General features: G+C 41.3%; 2 protein-coding genes and 1 long non-coding RNA gene across 3 annotated transcripts; 1 reads left to right on the top strand and 2 right to left on the bottom strand.

Annotated features, from left to right (window-relative positions):
• Positions 1-2765: 2765 nt before the first annotated feature.
• Positions 2766-3578, bottom strand: LOC136967595 (protein S100-P-like). The gene is made up of 2 exons (XM_067261441.1): positions 3376-3578; positions 2766-3055 (listed from the first exon to the last, which is right to left on the bottom strand). Exons 1-2 carry the CDS (start codon positions 3511-3513, stop codon positions 2915-2917), a joined length of 279 nt encoding a protein of 92 aa, XP_067117542.1. The 5' UTR covers positions 3514-3578; the 3' UTR covers positions 2766-2914.
• A 3161-nt stretch (positions 3579-6739) lies between these two features.
• Positions 6740-9405, bottom strand: LOC136967851 (uncharacterized). Its single transcript, XR_010879533.1, has 5 exons — positions 9345-9405; positions 8740-9108; positions 7793-7894; positions 7087-7193; positions 6740-6901 (listed from the first exon to the last, which is right to left on the bottom strand). It is a non-coding gene; the product is annotated as an uncharacterized lncRNA (long non-coding RNA).
• Positions 9406-11847: 2442 nt separating this feature from the next.
• On the top strand, positions 11848-12515 carry smim20 (small integral membrane protein 20). Its single transcript, XM_067261784.1, has 3 exons — positions 11848-11992; positions 12139-12195; positions 12297-12515. Exons 1-3 carry the CDS (start codon positions 11884-11886, stop codon positions 12338-12340), a joined length of 210 nt encoding a protein of 69 aa, XP_067117885.1. The 5' UTR covers positions 11848-11883; the 3' UTR covers positions 12341-12515.
• Positions 12516-18897: the final 6382 nt, after the last annotated feature.

Here is an 18897-nt window from a genome sequence, read left to right as displayed (position 1 = left end):
TGAAGCAAGAACCAGGAAGACAGAACATGATTACATCATTCTCCACCCAGTCTAACCGCTCACTGACAGAAAGACTGTTGTCAACAAGGGAATGAATGTAGTCACAATGCAAATATCTCCAGTCTGTCTGTTCCTTGCTACTAGGCTAAAGGGAGGTCAAATGCAATGACAGATAGTGGTGTTTGGCTTGAATGGCTGTTGTTGTCTTTTGTGTTTGTTTGCCTTTGTTAACAGGCCGAAAGAGAAGCATTCAGGTCAGCCTGCTCTAATGATAAGGCCCAACACTGTCGTCCTATCAGTTCAAACAGACAGATGTCGACACAAATGCATGTGGATACTTCAAAGGGATGTGTCTGGGACAGTGACGCTCATCTGAAAAGAGATAACACAATGTCAATATCCCAAAGAGAGATGGAGAGAGGGGGAGGGGGAAGAAACAGATAAACAGAGAGCTATGGAGGGAGGGAATTTTGTTTGACAGAATTTGACACTGTTGGGTCTAGACATGAGTCAAATTTACCACCTTGCACTAACTTTAAAACAATAAATAATAACAAAAGCTCATCTGTGTTTGATAAGACATGCCTGGCACAACAGAATCAATGTAACGCTAAAAAAAGTGTAAGCCCTTCCAATCATAGACTCCACCAAGGACTAGAACTTTCACTTCTGTGAAATTATGTACAGTGCAAGTCACAGCCTTGTAAACATTAATGTCATTTCAAAGTATTGAATTAATCACTCAATTTGCAGCAACAGAGTCCTACAGTGTTCAGACGTTGACCTGTAGGTATTTCAGTTCACACCAGGAACTAAGCACTTTTATGCTAAACCTGGAGCCACAGAAGGTTTAGCGTAAAAGTGCTTAGTTCCTGGTTGCATACTTCAGCATCCACTCACACTGTGTGTGTACGTTTATATGCTTGTCTCAAAGAGAGAGGACGTGTGTGTGTTAACCCTACCCCCCACCACGACCTGTGTCTCCTGACTCCCATATCATCTCCTCCTCCCCTCTGGATCTTAATCCCCAGATAAGCCCCTAATGCCTGCTGGAGAGAGTGGGGTAGATAGGGAGTGAGAGAGAGAGAGAAAGAGAGAGATACACTCACAAAGAGAGAGACATAGATAACGAAAGAGAGATGTAGTAAGAGAGGTAGGGAGAGAGGAAGAGAGATGCAGCGAGAGAAAGAGTGAGGGAGAGTGTCCTTAACAACCTTGGAATCCAATTACACTCCTTGCACGTTTCAGAACAATGTTTTGCAGAACATTCTAACAGCAGTAATGTGAGTCAGGTGGCTGAGCGGTTAGGGAATCGGGCTAGTAATCTGAAGGTTGCCAGTTCGATTCCTGGCTGTGAAAAATGACGTTGTGTCCTTGGGCACCTGCCTATCTAGCTGGTCGTGCTTTGAGAAACAGACAAGCTCTTCACATGGTCTAAAGGGACTTTGTATCCTTCTGGTATAATTTTCTTTCATGAGCTACCCGTGTATGACAGAGTTCTGGGCATAGTGTAATGAAATGTTCTCAATAGGAGATAATAGGATATCCACCATTGCAAATCTTAATTTAAAAAAAGTCACATTGTTCTCACATTCCAGGGTTTGGGGATAAGATAATTGTGTAACTGTTTTCTCTTATGTTAATGTTCCTTTAAAAGTTAGACCATCCTGGGTTATCAAAATGTGTTACTTGACTAAAACACTATCCAAACACATTCAAAAACACATATCTCTAATTTGGGAATAATATTTGACGTGTAATTAAATTTGTATTGTAATTCACGGGGTCAGATGGCTGAGCGATTAGGGAGTCGGGCTATTAATCAGAAGGTTGTTGCTTCGATTCCCGGCCGTGCCATATGACTGTGTCCTTGGGCAAGGCACTTCACCCTACTTTCCTCGGGGGGAATGTCCCTGTACTTACTGTAAGTCGCTCTGAATAAGAGTGTCTGCTAAATGACTAAATGTAATGTGTAACCTGGTCATTGAATACCACATAGTAGAGTAGAACAGAATAGATGATTTTTATGTCCCTGTGGGGAAATTGGTGATTGGCCTATTTATTGTAATGATTTCTAAAAGCTTGTTTTTATAGTGAGAGGCATAGAAATACCTTTTTAAATTTTGAGACTTGGGAGCGGGGTTAGAATATAATTTATTTGAAATGTCTCAATTTACAATGTCTGGATAAGGTATTGAACTTGCAAGCTGCAATAAATTATGTTCTCGGCATCTCATTTAATGTGTTGTCCATTACTTGATGACTGTATGAATGTGAATAGTGTTGACAATAAGGCTACTATGAACACACAAGGATATATTTAACAGTTTCAACTGACGCAGATACTGAAACCTCTGCAGAATATAACCTTTGGCCACACTAACTACATACGCACATCTCTGTTGTGGCTTGCACGCCTTAGTTTTTTCCATCCCCTTGTCTGTGAAACTTGCTTAGTTACCTTTGAAAGAGGACATGGTGGAAATCAGCAAAAAGAAACTGTGGTCTGCCAGTGGTATTGCTCACGTGCAAATCACATCGAGACAAGACACATTGTACCCCTGACCTATCTAGTTGGTCGTGCTTTGAGAAACAGACAAGCTCTTCACATGGTCTAAAGGGACTTTGTATCCTTCTGGTATAATTTTCTTTCATGAGCTACCCGTGTATGACAGAGTTCTATGCATAGTGTAATGAAATGTTCTCAATAGGAGATAATAGGATATTCACCATTGCAAATCTTAATTTAAAAAAAGTCACAGTCATTTAAATGTATATTTTGTTTATAAAGCAAACACATTGTGAACTGTCTGCTGACATCAGATGTGTGCACACTACAGCAGACATAGACAAACACCGAAGGGGATGGAAAACAAGTCATAGTCAGAGGCTAGTGAATCACAGATGGAAAGCTTCACTTCTTGGCGCAACGGTCGTGGCAGGCGCAAGTTAAAGCAGCGACCAGGACCACAAACTCACTAAAGTCCACCTCAGAGTCTCCGTTGTAGTCCAGGGACTTCATCAGCTTATCCACCTCACTCTGGTTCTTAGCTCCCTGGAGAGACAGTTGAAAGAGTATTTATACCGTAGGGTTAGTTACCCTATGTTTGTTCTCACATTCCAGGGTTTGGGGATAAGATAATTGTGCAACTGTTTTCTCTTATGTTAATGTTCCTTTAAAAGTTAGACCATCCTGGGTTATCAAAACGTGTTACTTGACTAAAACACTATACAAACACATTCAAAAACACATATCTCTAATTTGGGGATAATATTTGACGTGTAATGAAATTTGTATTGTAATTCAGCATGAAAGCAAGCAAGAAAGTAGTTGAGGTTCTTTTGTATCTGAGAGAGTACAGATTTGGGTCTTACCTTCAAGAGTGATGGGAGCTCCTTCTCCAACATGGTCTTCACTTCCCCCTTGCTCAGGGTGGCCTTGCTGCCCTCAGCTCCAGCGTACATATCAAAGGTCCTCATCAGAATGGCCATGGCTGTCTCGAGCTGGGACATGGTGGCTATAGCTGCAGATAATGTGAGGAGGACGTTGAGAAAAACCCTCAAACTGAGATTGCTGGATAGAATAAGAGGAGTCAGGAAAGAAGAGAGAAGAATCCTATTTATATGCTATTGTTCCCGCCTTGGTTCAGCTTTAGAAAAAAAGAAGCTATTAACTTCTGTGTGTGTGGGTCTGTGTTTGATTTAAGGGTGGCTAGCGGTTGTGTCAATAGACTCATTAATGGGAAACGCCTATGGCAAATGTGGCACCACTGCCCAGTTTTGGACAATATTCTTTTTTATAATTTAGGCTCTACCTATAAATCCAAGAATCTCTGTCTGATTTTCTCAAGAGCCGAGCATTGTATGAAGTTAAAATGCGGTGTTGCATGTGAAGAGCTGTTTGCATGAGCGATTCGCTTAGAAATGGAGCCATGGATAGATTTTGAGAGAAATAAATGTAACCCCTTTGAGCTGCAATAAGCGATGGAGCTATGGATCTCGTGAGACGCCAATGGTCACTACAAAAGCATTTACCGCCGACAGGCACTGCACTAAGGTGCACTGCCAACGCCTCATAAGAAAAGTATTCCCCAAGCTAGGGCAGTAGTATTTATAATAGTAGCATGACAGCAGTGGAAGTGAAATGTAATTGTTGTAAATTCATATTGTGAATGTATCAGAAATGTGTGTCTATATACTGAAGCACCATTGTGTTTTTAGAGTGATGTGGGTGCGTCTGATTAATAAATTCCCTCAAAACCAATGTGACTCATTGAGCCATTTGTGTTGAGTCAATGTGACTCAAAACAAAGTTTTTTATTTGGTTTGGCCATAACAGACCAGTGTGCCTAAGTTGAAGCATGGGATGTGTTTGGGAACTTTTAAAAGAGAAGTACTAGGTATAACCAAGGAGTGGTCTACTGCTTGATGTATAACAGACTGTTATATGTTCATAAATTGATTTAAATGAAAGTCCTTTTTTGACCTTGACATCTAGACTTGCATCTTGACCTTCACCTTGTCTTTGCTATTTCATTGTCACACTCTCATCAGACTGGTAAATGTTCTACAAGCCTTTTCAGAACATCACACTTTCAGTTACCACAAAGTCTCTATTCCTGCCAGTATCCAGGACACACCACTAGAGCAGGGCTCTCAAGTCTCTTAGGGGTGTGCGATACTGCAAATTTTGGTATCGATTCCATACCAAGGAAATACAGGGCCAGTATTGCCAATACCAATACCGATACTTTTCACTTAGAAAAACAGATTATCTACTTTCGTGTAGGGAAAAGCAATGCCTCATACTTTATGAAGTGAATGCATCAACATGCAAATGTGAATTTTCATGATCATTGAATGATTTTGTGATTTTTCCTTTAATTAGTTGATCATGATCATAATAAAACGCAGGACAAAGAGTTTTGTCAAAAATACAGTTAGTATAGTGTGCTGCTGGGTCATGTTACTGCACGTGCACGCCGGCAACAACTCGCAGCATAGCAGGGGAGGGGCAAAGTGAGCTTGAGCGAAGTGAGAGGAGCGGGGTTTGCACAACCCGTTGTGTACTGAATGTAGAGAAGAGAAACTGAAAATTAAGTATCGATCTCATCACGCGAGTATCGATCAAAATACTGATACCAACGTTGGTATCGATACTTTAGATCGATCCGCCCACTCCGATCACGCATTCGCCGTTAGACTCACACATTTCAACCATTTATCAGGCTCCCACGCAACACCTTGTATTTCTCAAGCTGAGAAGTAGGCTACGGGATAACTTGATCCGCTATATACAATTAATGGACGAGGCATCAAGTGGAGAAATAGACAAAGACAAGAGAACTATTTCTAAGACAGCTCTACCCGTCTCTCTGTATTGTCCCCTATTGCCGTTACTCAGTTCTGCTACAGATACAGTCGTCAAAGATTTCAGATGTTTCCATTTCCTGTCATTGACCTATCATTGAGCACACACCACACTTTCCACTCGTGTGGAGACACTGTTGCGGTGTAGAGCAGATCGACGTAGTGTAGGTTTCATCATCTTTCTTATGACTTATGTAATGGCTGCATCTTCAGTTATTTCAAAAAGCTGCCTCACCCACATTTGAAAACAAACTTAGGCACGCACGCAGGTCTGGTCCTGGACACAATGGTCCTCATTTGTGAAACGACGGTAAGAAAGAAAACAGGCCGTACGGTCATTTCCACACAAAACTCTGCGTTTATCAATTTGGACGTGGGTGCAGACTACGCTCAAATCACGTTAAGTCTTAACTCGTGTAAACGGCAAGTTTTAAAGTCAGTGTGGACTTGCGGTGCAGTTGGATGAGTCGGAGAATTGTTATTTGTCCATAATCTGACTGGCATCTAAGCATATGCAGCCATCCCTTATAAAATATGTTTATGTTTATGAAGTTTTTGACAAACTATTACATTTCTTAAATACCTATGTCGTGTCATGTAGCACACCCCTAACATAAATAGGTAGCCTGTTTTCACGTGTTTGCAATGAACGGGATCAAAAGCCAACTAAGTAGACGATGAAAGGCTGGAAAACCGGGTTAGATGTATTGCTGGGCCATGAGCGGCATGTATGCAGGATCCAGTAGGCTATGCATGATCCAGTATGCATGATCCAGTATGCATAATATGCAGGATCCAGGCAGGACCCACACGAACACAGAGGAACCAGCAGGGGACCCAGAGGGAAAGGAAAACACACACAGGGAAACATACTGGGGAACGGTTGTGGCTGGACCAGACTAAAAGGCTATTCTGAAACCTGTGTATTTAGTCTTGTTACACAGGACTGTCCTAGTGTTCCTCTGTTGTTGACAGTAGGGTCATGGCTACAGAGTAAGAGGCTTGTTTAACTGTCATTTGGTCGTAGTCTGTATGCCACACACAGATGCACAGAGACACAGATATAGGCGGACCAGCAGACATAGATCACACGTGCGTACCACACGCGCGTACCCAGTACATAAATTGCTCTAAATGTATGTGTGTAATGGTTTTTGCCCGCCCCACCCCCACCCCCCACACACACACTTAAATACACGCACACACATGCAAGGCACAAACTCAGAGAAGCTTATCTAGAGCATCACAAGTGTGTAATGGTGAACTATTGCTCAATCCGGTTTAGGCACAGGTTCATATCCTCTCACACAAAAAAATGAAGTGAAAGAAACAAAGTTGTCTTCATCAGACGTTTGTATTTTTAGGCCAATAAAAAATAAGCAAATAATTACAGCAATAATAGAAATACAGTATGCAGACAGTACAGTGGAGATAAAAAAAAGTTGAAATGAGCTGAGACATCCTTTCATCCTTTTCCTTTGTTGTCTTCGACAGCAAAGTAATCGAAAGATTCGTACACCTGGACTTGACACTGAGAGGGGAAAAGAGAAAGAGAGTCAGTAAATAAGTTAAAGTGAAAACAATCATCCCCTGCTTAGTTTTGTATCCCTATCAAGAGCTTTACTATGTGGGCAGATTTTTTTCTATTACATATACATTTAATAATAATTGTGAACACACAGCTCTGCACTGAGTACTTTAAATATGCATACTGACCCACTGGGTAGATCCCCTGGAGGAATTGGTGCTCTGGCCATCAGACTCCTCTGACCCAGGGTGCGGGGCCTCGTATATCACCCTGGCTGTATTCTTCGAATTCAAGACTAGAAGTATACAAAACATGCATCATAAAACAACTATATCAACACCAAATTAGGGGACTGAGATTATGTTGCAGTGACAGGGTGTTGTTTTCAGTCGTTCTTTTCAGAAGTCTTTGTGTAAAAACAACTAAAAGTAATGACTAAATTACATTAAGGCCTATACTCCACAGGTCGACAGTTTCATCCAGCTCAGGACAAAACATTTAAGGTTCTAAAACAGCAGCATTAAGAACTGAAAATGTTTTTTTATGGAATTATTTACTGTAGTGTACAATATAACACATTTGTTTATGAGGGCTGTGGAGAACAGTGTAAATGGCAGACAGAGCCGATGCAGAAGTAAAACTAGAGTGCCAGAACATGCTAACATTACGTACTGTGTAACACTGAGAAGCATGTGATGGCTGTTTTTGAGTTGCGGGAAAAAAACTAGTTGTATTTCTGAGATGTGTCTGCATTTAAAACTGTTCGTTTTAGTTTCTGACTTGAAAACACTTAACAGGTTAAATTAAAGTTAACAAATCAGATTAATGTGATTATTTATGAGTACCTATGTGCATATTAAATATTCATCATATCAGAAATGTCACAGTACATACCGTGTTTTCTAATCAAAAAGCAGAATAGAGCCAAGAAGAGGATAGCCAGAGGAATGATGATAAACGGTAGATTTGATTGGTTGATTTCTTCTTCTTCTTTTCCTGTGTATTAAAATAAATGTGTGTGAATAATATAAAAGTTACTCTCTAAGTCTCTATATACTACAACATGTAATAGAGTATACACAAAAGCCACGAACAGTAATGTTTTTATGTAAACTCACAAACCTATAGGTATGTGTGTATGTGTTGCTATAGTCTGAGTCAGAATTACACATACAGCTTGTAAAAATATCTAAAAGCCACTGTGTTGCAGGGCCCAGTAAAGTTATGATGGTGGGATCATATGCCATTTAGATTGCAAGGTCTTCCATTGCATAAATATTCCGGTTGTTTGCAACACAAGAAGGTTAACTCATTCATGTCTACTGTATTACCTTGGCTCAGTGCGGGATTTATTTCTATTACACAATTTGTAATATATGTAAAGTGGTAGGGCGTGAGGGGTCCCTGATAGGAAACTTGTAATTATTAATTAATTAATCATTATGAATAATAATTAATAATAATTATTCATTTAAGACATGGCTCATCACCACATATTCCTCCTCTTAGACAATATGCATTCAATCAATGCTGTCAACTTCCCAAGTTTTAAAAACCAGAATATTTGGCTGAATGAAAATGCCTTTCCAATTGAGGATTCTTGACATTGATGAACTTCCATCTCAACCTCCTCAATTTGAATGTCTTACATTTCTGCACAGTTAACTTCGTCACATTTGTTCACACACAGCCCCGCATTCTGAACCGTTGGACAACCTATAGCTTGGACCCCTTAGCCTGACCTAGTATCCTGTATCACACAGGATGCATTTGCGGTTCCTTGCTCACCCCCATAGGCTTGTGTGTATAGACCTAAAATGTGCAATTGATTTAATGCTTACCATTTGTCATGTTAACTTGTTTGATGGTTGTAACTGTTATGTTGGTTCCATTCCCTTCTGATTGAAGAAGCATTGGTATATCTATGTTTACTTGACAGATGTATAAACCAGAGTCGTTTACAGTGACGTTTGAGAGGATCAGATTTGAGATATTACAAGCTGCATGGTGCTGAGCTTGTTCTTGACCTTGCCTGGTGATGATTGATTCATGTATAGAGGAAGATGTAGAATTAATAGTAGTTTTGCTCTTTTTCCAGACAACTGTTGCTCTCTCTGAGTCCAGATTCCAGCAGCAGTGGATGTGAACAGTGTTTCCCTCCTTTACTGTCACTTCACGAGGAGACTGGGTCACCACCAAGTCATGGATACCTGCTGAAGGTAAAGAGAACAACAGAACCTTGTAGTGACAAATCATCCATTGAAGTTAGAATAAGGGTTACTGTACTTACGCAACACAGCATTCATGATCTGAGTTTGGTGTGTGTTGCAAGAATTACAATACAATTTATATTGCCTCAGTTGGGTTTGGAATCCCTATACTACAATCATAATACTAACAAGATCACCAAAGTTACGATGAGATTAAATGCAGAAGTTGAACTCACCCCAAGATGATAGAGAACAGAGAGAGAAGAACAGGCAGCCCACTACGTGCTTCATGTTTCTAGACTGATTTAAGGATGAGTTGTGTTACTTAGCCTTTAGGGGGCTATGGTGCCCACTCTCTCGCTCTCTCTCGCTCTCTCTGTCTCTCACTCTCTCTCAAGCTCTCTCTCAATCTCTTTCTCTCTCGCCATCTCTCGCTCTCTCGGTGTGAGAATGACATTTGACATGCATTCTGCAACAAAATGTTGCTTGCATAGAAAGGTGTTAACCACAAAGAATCCATGTCTTTCTCTTTTTATACATTACTGTATTCACTGTCACCACTTAATTTCATTCATCTTCTAAACTAAATTCACCAAAGTCTCTTTATGTAGCTTATGAATAGTTGCAAAATCTGTGAAAGTGACAGTGACTGTCATTTCTAAGTGACACTTAGAAATGACAGACATGTTCACTACAGGTAGCCTGTCTGGATAACCAATACACTGAAACAACAAAGCATAGGAAGAAAGTCAGGCAGATAAAAAAGGTATCCTTTATTGTGTTTTTTGATGCCCTGGATAGACAGGAAGTCACTGGGTGGAGTCTTTCTTTTGAATGTAGGAACTATAGAAGCAGAGGGGAGATCCATCTAAACAAGTCAAATAATTGTTTATTAGGCTTGGGTTCCCATTTTCAGACGAGTGTTTTTTACAGTACAAAACAAACCAATACATAGAATAAATATCGATATATACTGATAAATCCCCCTTAGGACAGGCTTTTACCTCAGGTTTCACTAAGGTGAGCTAGATCACACAGATTAACTAAATTAACATATCCTCCAGTTCTAACATTTCAAAGGTGTCCCACATTTTGTAGTAATCCAAACACAACCGTTTTTTCCTACACTTCTCCACTTCACACCTCCTACAATTATTACCTTTATTATTACAATCATTACTTTCCTCTTGTAGTTATCCATACCTGTCCAGGATAGCCTCTGAAAAAACGTGTTTAAATAAGTAAGGGCCATCAGCCACTCTGTCTAAGCCTCAATAATGGCACCTGAATCAGGCAAGTCAGACCTCTAACACTGGGTCCTCACACTACTGATTGTAGTACAGCAGAGGACTACAGGAACCAGTGACACTCTCCTCTTAGAGCCCCATCTAGTGGATTACTTGTATCACGACACTGCTAGGATGGCTGTATTGTTTGACAAGACGACACAATCCTACCTCAGCCGGACCCTCAGAACAGTCAGTTACTGCTCTGTGGCCAGACCCGTTGGACGTTACTCCACACTCCGTAACATTACTCCAAAGAATAGACATGTGGAAATCGGATATTCATATTCTGTTTGGATCTGTAACTCAAGCACTGAGTCCAGTTGTTTGTATAATATTCCAGATTTCTCAGCAAAATAGTGTCCATTCATGATGTGTGTGACAGAAAGACAAAGTGAAAGAGAGACACAGATGAGAGAGGAGACTTCTGTTGACTAAAAACTACAAATATTTGTCTCCTGATATTCCACCACAACTATCCTGTATACTACAGCTACACATGTTAAAAATGGATCACCTTACTCTAACAGTAAATGTACTAGATTGTTTATGTAGTTGTACTGCAACAGTACAGTACAGTCATGAAAATGATGATCATGGCTCATTTTAGCTACTATAATGTCCACCACAACTTTAGGTCTGGGCTTAATGTACTACAAATATGTGTGATGTAATTAAATAGTTAGACATTGTTTGCTACCTACCGCAAAACAATGATTGAGGCTTGTAAATAACAAAAGCAATTTCATATTCCTATGAAATTCATTCAAGTAATATTCATTAATTTGTTCAATGAAGTCAATCTTAATTGTATCAATCATTAACAATGCATTTCTAAAACAAAAGACAAAGGATGGCATTTGTCAATGATCGGGGAACAAGATAACGATCCCTGTGGACATAACTTAAAACGGAAAAAACTGTACTGAAAGTAATTTGGGTGGGAGAGGGTTGTGGATGGTTTCTTGGACAGGTGTGTTTGTCTTTTTCAACAGATACATCGGGCCCTTGTTTGCATTGACATGTTTTATACACTGGAGCTCTCTCTCTGTCTCTCTATTTTGCGTGTGTCAATATGGATTGAAAATAACAAAACAACGCAGGGCCGGTTGTAGCTGGGGCCAGTTGTACTGTTAAATGGGCTAGTTACATTAAACTTTAGTGTTGTCAAATAGTTTTCTTCACTTCACACATTAACAGGCAAAATGCCATGTTTATAATTATTCAGACTCTACATATAGGGCACCCTCCTGCCGCCGCCCCAGAACCGCCCCTGGGCACAGGTCCCTAGGATAAGACATCGGGTCAACGTTATTCACGGTATCCTTTTTTTTGTTATTCACAGTATGAAATGTCAATGTGCGGTGACAACTGACGTCGTCAGCTGGTGTGTTACACACTCCGGTACAGTTGGTGGCGGTGTTCACCTATATGCCACCCGCCATCAAATCGAAGAAGAACACTATTTGTAGGTGAATGAGTAGTAAACATGTCAAGAAACAGAAGAATAACGTTAATATTTGGAGGATTTATAACGGCCATTGCCGCTGCATTTTATCCGATATTTTTTCATCCTCTCACGCACTCAGCTGACTACAGTAGGTTGATACGTTCAGAATGAAACTTAAGTAATAGCCTACAATCATAGTTGTGCAGGTTTTTCGTATTGGATGCAGTGTTAAGAGTGCAGTAGGCTATACAAGTTCTGCTTCCATGATGTAAAAATACTATTTTGTTTCGGCAGAACAAGTTCAGAGGGTAAACCGAGCAGGAATCAATCAAGCAGATATCCAACCAGTGGGTAAGTTTACTGAAACCCATCTCTAGTTTAAAAGTTAGGCCTATAACGCTATAACAGTTTGTGTCTAGGTAACAACGAATATATTTTCCCTGTTGACCTAGGTGTGAAGGTGTGGTCTGACCCCTACAAGCCGACAGGGAAATGATCCTACTGATTGGATGCAGAGGACTATTATCCCGATTTAAAAAAATTGAATGAAGATTATATTGAACGTCAAGTCTGTGCGTAATGTGTATTTGAATAAAAGACAGAGAATGAGTGCATTTATAACTGCTTTCATGTTTATGCATGCGTACTTTATCCTATGAATAAAGTTTAAAGGCCTTGCCAGTGTGGACTCCAATGTTTTATCATAATGCAGCGCCTGCTTCCGCTAATATGATGCGATTGTCATGAAGGGCAATTCCCTTTATGTCCTCACGGTGGCACTCTTTGCTAAAGAGTAGACCTAACCGGAACCACAGGGACAGCTACCAGGCGTATGGCTCTTTTCCACCGGCTAGACCCTACTATTTTGCAGGCGGCCATTTAATAGAATAGAAATTGCGGCAGCTATAAACCATGCCTATTATTAAGTAGGCCAGACCAAGAATCAAAGCTGTTTAAAGATGGCGTCCCGTTATTTATTTGTTAAAAATAAAGGAAAATATTATTGAACAGAGTATTGGCATTTTCAGGGGGCACAAGTATGACACACACACACACACACACACAGTAAAAAAAGAAAAATACAAGCAAATTATGCATCACAGACAAAATAACAATGAAAAGGCTATTATTTTGTGCCAGATTCGAAAACATGAAGAAAAGAAAATATTGAGAAGATAGGTACGAGATTCGCCAGATGGAAAACCAAAAAAGGCTAGTAGAGCTGAGCCAGTAGCTTACCATGATGTAGTGGAAAAGGACCATTAGAGTTGATGAAACCAGAAAAGATAGTTTATCTATTCCGTATTACCAGAAACCCACAGGATATATTGTTTTCTTCCTATCCCCATCCCCCCCTCCTTACTGGACTGAGCTACCAATGACAAAAGACTACCACCAACATTGTTGTGTGGCAATAAAGTTTGTATCTATCTATTTAATTTTGTACTTTAATATGTTTTGAGTTTTTGTTGATTGGACATTTTCTTTTGTATTTCAGATCTGTTTGGTTCACCTACACCTCTCTATTTAGCACCAGCACAACGGATTGTTTTCTGTTTTCAAATAACAGGATATTTGATGCAATTTACAGTCTTTCCATATGCTTGTAGTTGTTGACTGGATGGGTAAAACTGGAGTATCCTTCTGTGGGTGCAAATCGGCAAAGTCCAAAGCAAACATTGCCACAAGCTCTCTCCCGTGCTATCACATTCACAGTCCATAACAACACCATCCCCTTGGAACCAAAAGAACAAAAGGAAATAAGTTAGGAGAACAGTTTAATATTTTATTACATCCCCACAGAGATGGTGCATTTCAGAGCTGCCCTTAAAACGAAACTAGCCCACAAGTAGTACACTTAAAACTTTCAGTCAAGGTCAGCTGCCAGCAGAACCAACCGCCCGGCCAATAACAGTCATCCTTCCTCTCAGCCCCCAATCAACAAACCTCATTGTTTATGAACTGTTGTTATTGTTGGGTTTCGTTCAGAAAACTGACACATTTCAAGAGCCCGGCTATGTAGGGGCGTCCAAAAGAAAGTGGAGATGGAAAAAACGAAATGAAAAGCAGAAATTCCTTTCATTCCCCAATGGTGTTTTCCAGATTCCTCAAACGACAGTTCCTGGAGCGTTTGAGTGAAGTAAAGCGACCAAGAGGAAATTGGAGCGCACGGCTAAAGGAAGAGAACTGCATTCCTGAGGGTGTGCGTCACAGACGCACAGAACAGAATGATTCCCAATCCTGTTCCTGGGCTAGACAAGTATTCAACAGGTACTGTCGCCCTACTGCTTCTTTAAGTCCGATCCGCGACAAATCAATTCTCATGACTGAAGCCTGCGTCACTCGACTCCAATTATGCAATATCTAATTGTCCAATTGTGAAAAGACCCTTTAACACATCCACACTATCACCAAAACTTTATTCTTTCAACATTTGCCAGTAGTAATTTAGGAAAATGCTATGCCTTTAAATACCACAGTGTATGTTGGTAGTTTATTATTAGTTTTATTTGGGCTCCTATTCAACTGAGTATGTAGATGTGTCCTTCAGCACAGCCACCCCAACAGGGTCATAACCCTCTATAAACCAACAACATGCCTCCATTATGTCTACTCAACAGTTTTATAAACATACTGTCCCTGGACTCTCAAACCATCACACAAATCACCTGTGCCCATTGGTCCCTTGGTGTAGCTCTTTGTTTCCAATGCAGCCTTTATTTTCATCTGCAGTTAGGTCCACATTCAACGTCCGCTGGTAATTGGCCAAGACTCCCACTAATTGCTATGGGAACGAGGGTTTGACAGACTAGCCGCAGGATAAGAGGGGTTGGAGAAACAGCAGGGTTGATTTAGGAAAGCGGGAGGGAACTGAATGGACATGCCACAGAAGCTCCAATGCCAACTGTTTTGAAGAGTGTGGATGAGCTGAAAGGTGAATATGGGAAGATACACAGCGGCATCACAACACCAAACAATACAGTGACAATCTCAAATGGGAGATGTGTGTGTATGCGTGAGTGCCCATGTGTGACACAGTAAGAGTCCCCCCCCCCCCCCCCCCCCACCCTTCTCAACCAGGACACTAAGCCAGTAATGAAAGATAGAGCTAATTTCGAGGAATCTTGTTTGTGTTCTGTTTGATTTCCAGATCAAAGTGAGATGACTTGTATAGCTCTGTGGTGACAGTTTTGTTGTTGCTGCAGCTCTCAGTGGATTTTGAGATCCATGTACTAATGTTGAGGCCGTGAATGCTGATAATTCATCATTTATCATTGCCCATCAACATTCCATCCCCATCTCTTTCCGCTGACAATTAAAGATATCAATTCTTCCTCTCGAACAGAACAAATCGTTGCCCTCAGAAACAATGTTTCAGAGTGCGGCTCTGACCACGGTTGGGTTGTCAACCTAAAGGCTGTGGAAACAGATAAGTGTAAGTACTTAGCAACGTCTGGAAAATAGCTCTTCTCCCAGTAGGGAGTCTAACAAGCCCCAGTGACTGTGTGGTCTAGGATGAAACAGCTATACTTGATCTCTTCGAATGCCCAGAGAGGAAAAAAAGAATGTTTGAAGAGCAAAGCCCCTGTTGTCCAAGTCAAATGGTAAACAATGACGCTGCCCTCGTGATGTCTGTGCTCGTGTTGAACGTTGTTCAAAAATGCACAAGCGCAGAACCGCAAATTGATGTGAATAAGGTTCAGTTTAGGTTGCAAAGTGCCTTTTGCTCTTGTGGCGGCATCACTGTTCTGTTTGTGGGCTTATGTATTTGTTGGTCTCAGTGAGGTTTTTAATTGAAGCAATGTGCTGGGTGAAAGAGGGTTGAGATTTGGATGACCCTGTGCTGGTTTCTCCCTACTCTTGTTGGTTTTTATTTTGAGAGAACTCATACAGTATTCCGAGGTCAGTTGTCTCACCATGACTGAGTGAAAAAGAGAGAGAAAGAGTGTGCGTGCACGCGGGTGTGTTAATTCATGCACTTCACTGTGTGTTTGTGTGTGCATGTGTGTGTCTCCGTCACTCCTCTTTCACTCTCCAACAGCTGACCTCTTTAGTGCTGACACTCACAACAACAAAAAACACTTCCAGAATGATTCATTCTCCCTTTAACGTACTGCGACCACATACAAATGGAAAGGTCTACACAAGAAGCTAGACTCAGGTCCTTAATTATGTAAAGTGGCTTTTAGCCAATGCCCAGTATGGTGTATACTATTCAATAGAAAGGAAAGGAAACATTGAAAGGAAAGGCCCCTTAGGAAAGAAGAGGGGCATGTTTAAGGCTACATTCTATAGAGGAGCAGTTCTATAGCTTAAATAGAAGGAGCAAAGGCCCCCATCTTAGACTTCAAACTTCTCACCCAGATGGAGAGTGGGACTTGAGAGGGCGTATAGAAGTCTTGGGGCCACATGTTTGTCCCCTAGCCTGTCATAAAGGTGTTGTGTGATTCATGATTGTAAAAGTAATAATGATAAGATCTCAATAAATAGACTATAATCAACATATACTTAAAGGGACAGGGGGGAAAAAATCGAAAGAAAAAATACATATTTTCCCTCTTACCTGTAGTGCTATTCATCCATCTAGATCGGCCCAGAGTTGACTGCCTTCTCTCAAATATAATGGAACTATATGGCACTCGGCTTGGGGTTCTATAGTAACGCATACTATTAATACAGCATAATGTATATGTACAGTATAATGTAATATAAAGTGCTTTGTTACTGTAAAAGACTATATTATGTGCGGTATAGCTGTAACCCTCTGTATAAAGTGCAGCGTAACAGATTGTGTCAAGTACAGTGCATTGTAGCTGTTGCTGACTGTTTGAAGTGCAGTGGAGCAGACAAAGTCACAAGCAGAGGAGCTATAGCAGACTGTGTCAAGTGCGAGGCTGTGCTTTCAATTTCATTTTCAGTAATCCGTTTTTTATAAATCTGCCACAAACTTTATATCTGTATTTTATGAATCAGGAGGGGATGTGTTGACTTGGGCCATCCCCGGTAGAGGCCGGAGCTGCGGGCAATCAAGCCGTTCTTAAAAGACTTTGGGGGCAAAATGAGGGAAAGAAAACGAGAAGTGATTTATAAGTCACATTAGAACCTGACACTTTCATTTGCGAAAATAACTCTGTGTCCTATCAAAGGCGTCGGCTACATTATATGCTATGGAAAACTCTTTAAAAAGGATTTTACATTCATTTAGCTGATTTTTATTCTTATTTCCTGGCAAGCAACATCTTGCCTTTGGTTGGAGGAACTAAATAAAAATAAACATTGAAGTCCCAAGAAGACATATTATATATGATAGACATATCAGAGAGATTCTTTTTTTTTTTTACTGATATTGATAATATTGATATATATTTAACCTGGACCTATCAACAGGTAACCTGGACTTGACAACTTACTAATGAAATAAGAAGAAAGATGTGGACAACTGGTATGAGAATAGAACCATAGATGTTGAAACAGTTTGGAGAAAGTGTCACTGAGGTTGTTGTTTGTATTGGGACTCAACTTGTCAGTGATTCACAGTGCTGAGGCCTCCTCATTTCAAGGCTGTACAGACTATATCCTATCATTAGTGGTTTGTACAGGGAACTGGCTAATTCAATAAGTCAAACTTTGCCTTTCAACATACCACTGACAGGATAGAAGAAAACAGGCTAAATGAATGTTTATTATTGATATACAATTATAAGATTTCTTTTTTTAAAGTATCTATTTCTATCAAAGACACCACCCCTGAACCACACATGTATTCATCCTCTAAAGTACACACTAACACACACTCAAACATGCATGCACATGTACGGACACACACACGGACACACACGGACACACACGGACACACACACGGACACACACACGGACACACACGGACACACACACGGACACACACACGGACACACACACGGACACACACACGGACACACACACGGACACACACACGGACACACACGGACACACACACGGACACACACACGTTTTTTTGTTTCTCGAGGGTTTTCATTAGAGTCTTGCGGATGACAACAGAATATATGACTTGGCCGGTCCAGGATTCTGGGAAAGTAATGGAATTTTGGAACTGTTGACGGAACACAGCTGGCTGTCCGCTCTTGGCCCAGTCCCGGCTGACAAATCCTGCTCATTGTGCAGACGGGTCGAACTGGCCAAGAACCAATCAGCTCGGAGAGTCCAGAGACGGCAAACGCGGGGCCAATCAGAGTTCGAGGTGGAGGTCTCTGACACCACTGTGGGGTGGTCAGAACCTCCAGGGGGACCTGACCCAGAAATGTGACATTTTTTGGTCCGATCAGATCCAAGCTCAGCTCATATATGACTGATGTCAAACAGTCTGCCCTGTCCCCTTTCTGATTAGACGGGATCAGTAAAAGCTATAGTGGCAATGTTACCTTTAACAGAGCAGTCCTATTAGATAGAGGCAGACAACTATCCTATTTATTTGCAATCTGCTATCGTTTTTTGTGTGGTTATATTGTGTAAACGGCTTGAAAATTGCTTGAGTTGATTGTTCATATTTGTTGGAGGAACGTGCCAGAGTCTTTTGCGTGTGTGCTTCCTCTTACCGATTACACAATTGTCGGGACCTTCCCAAACTAAGTGACGGATTGCACCTGAGCCTGAAATAGTCTCTCCTTAGATTGTGGGCTGCGTGGTTCTCTCCCCTCCTCTCCTCTCTCCTTTTTCCTCCCCTCCCCCTCCTCTCCCTCTCCCTTCTCCTTTATCCTCCTCTCCTCCCCTCCCTTCCTCTCCCATCCTCTCCTCCCGTCCTCTCCCCTTCTCTCCCCCTCCTTTCCTCCCCTCCTCTCCTCCCCTCCTCTCCCTTCTCTCCCCTCCTTTCCTCCCTCCCCTCCCCTCCCCTCCCCTCCCCTCCCCTCCTCTCCTCTCCCTTCCTCTCCTCTCTCCCCTCCTCCCTCCTTCTCCCTCCCATTCAGCACTCAACCACATGTTTCTCGTCAGAATCCCATGGCGGGCAGCATCCCAGCCCAGAGCTCTCAGTCCTCCTCTGGCCCCGCCCACTCCTCA

The sequence above is a fragment of the Osmerus mordax genome, chromosome 23 (assembly GCF_038355195.1).
Source record: "Osmerus mordax isolate fOsmMor3 chromosome 23, fOsmMor3.pri, whole genome shotgun sequence".
Lineage (NCBI taxonomy): Eukaryota > Metazoa > Chordata > Actinopteri > Osmeriformes > Osmeridae > Osmerus > Osmerus mordax.
This window is presented reverse-complemented; position numbering and strand designations above follow the sequence as displayed.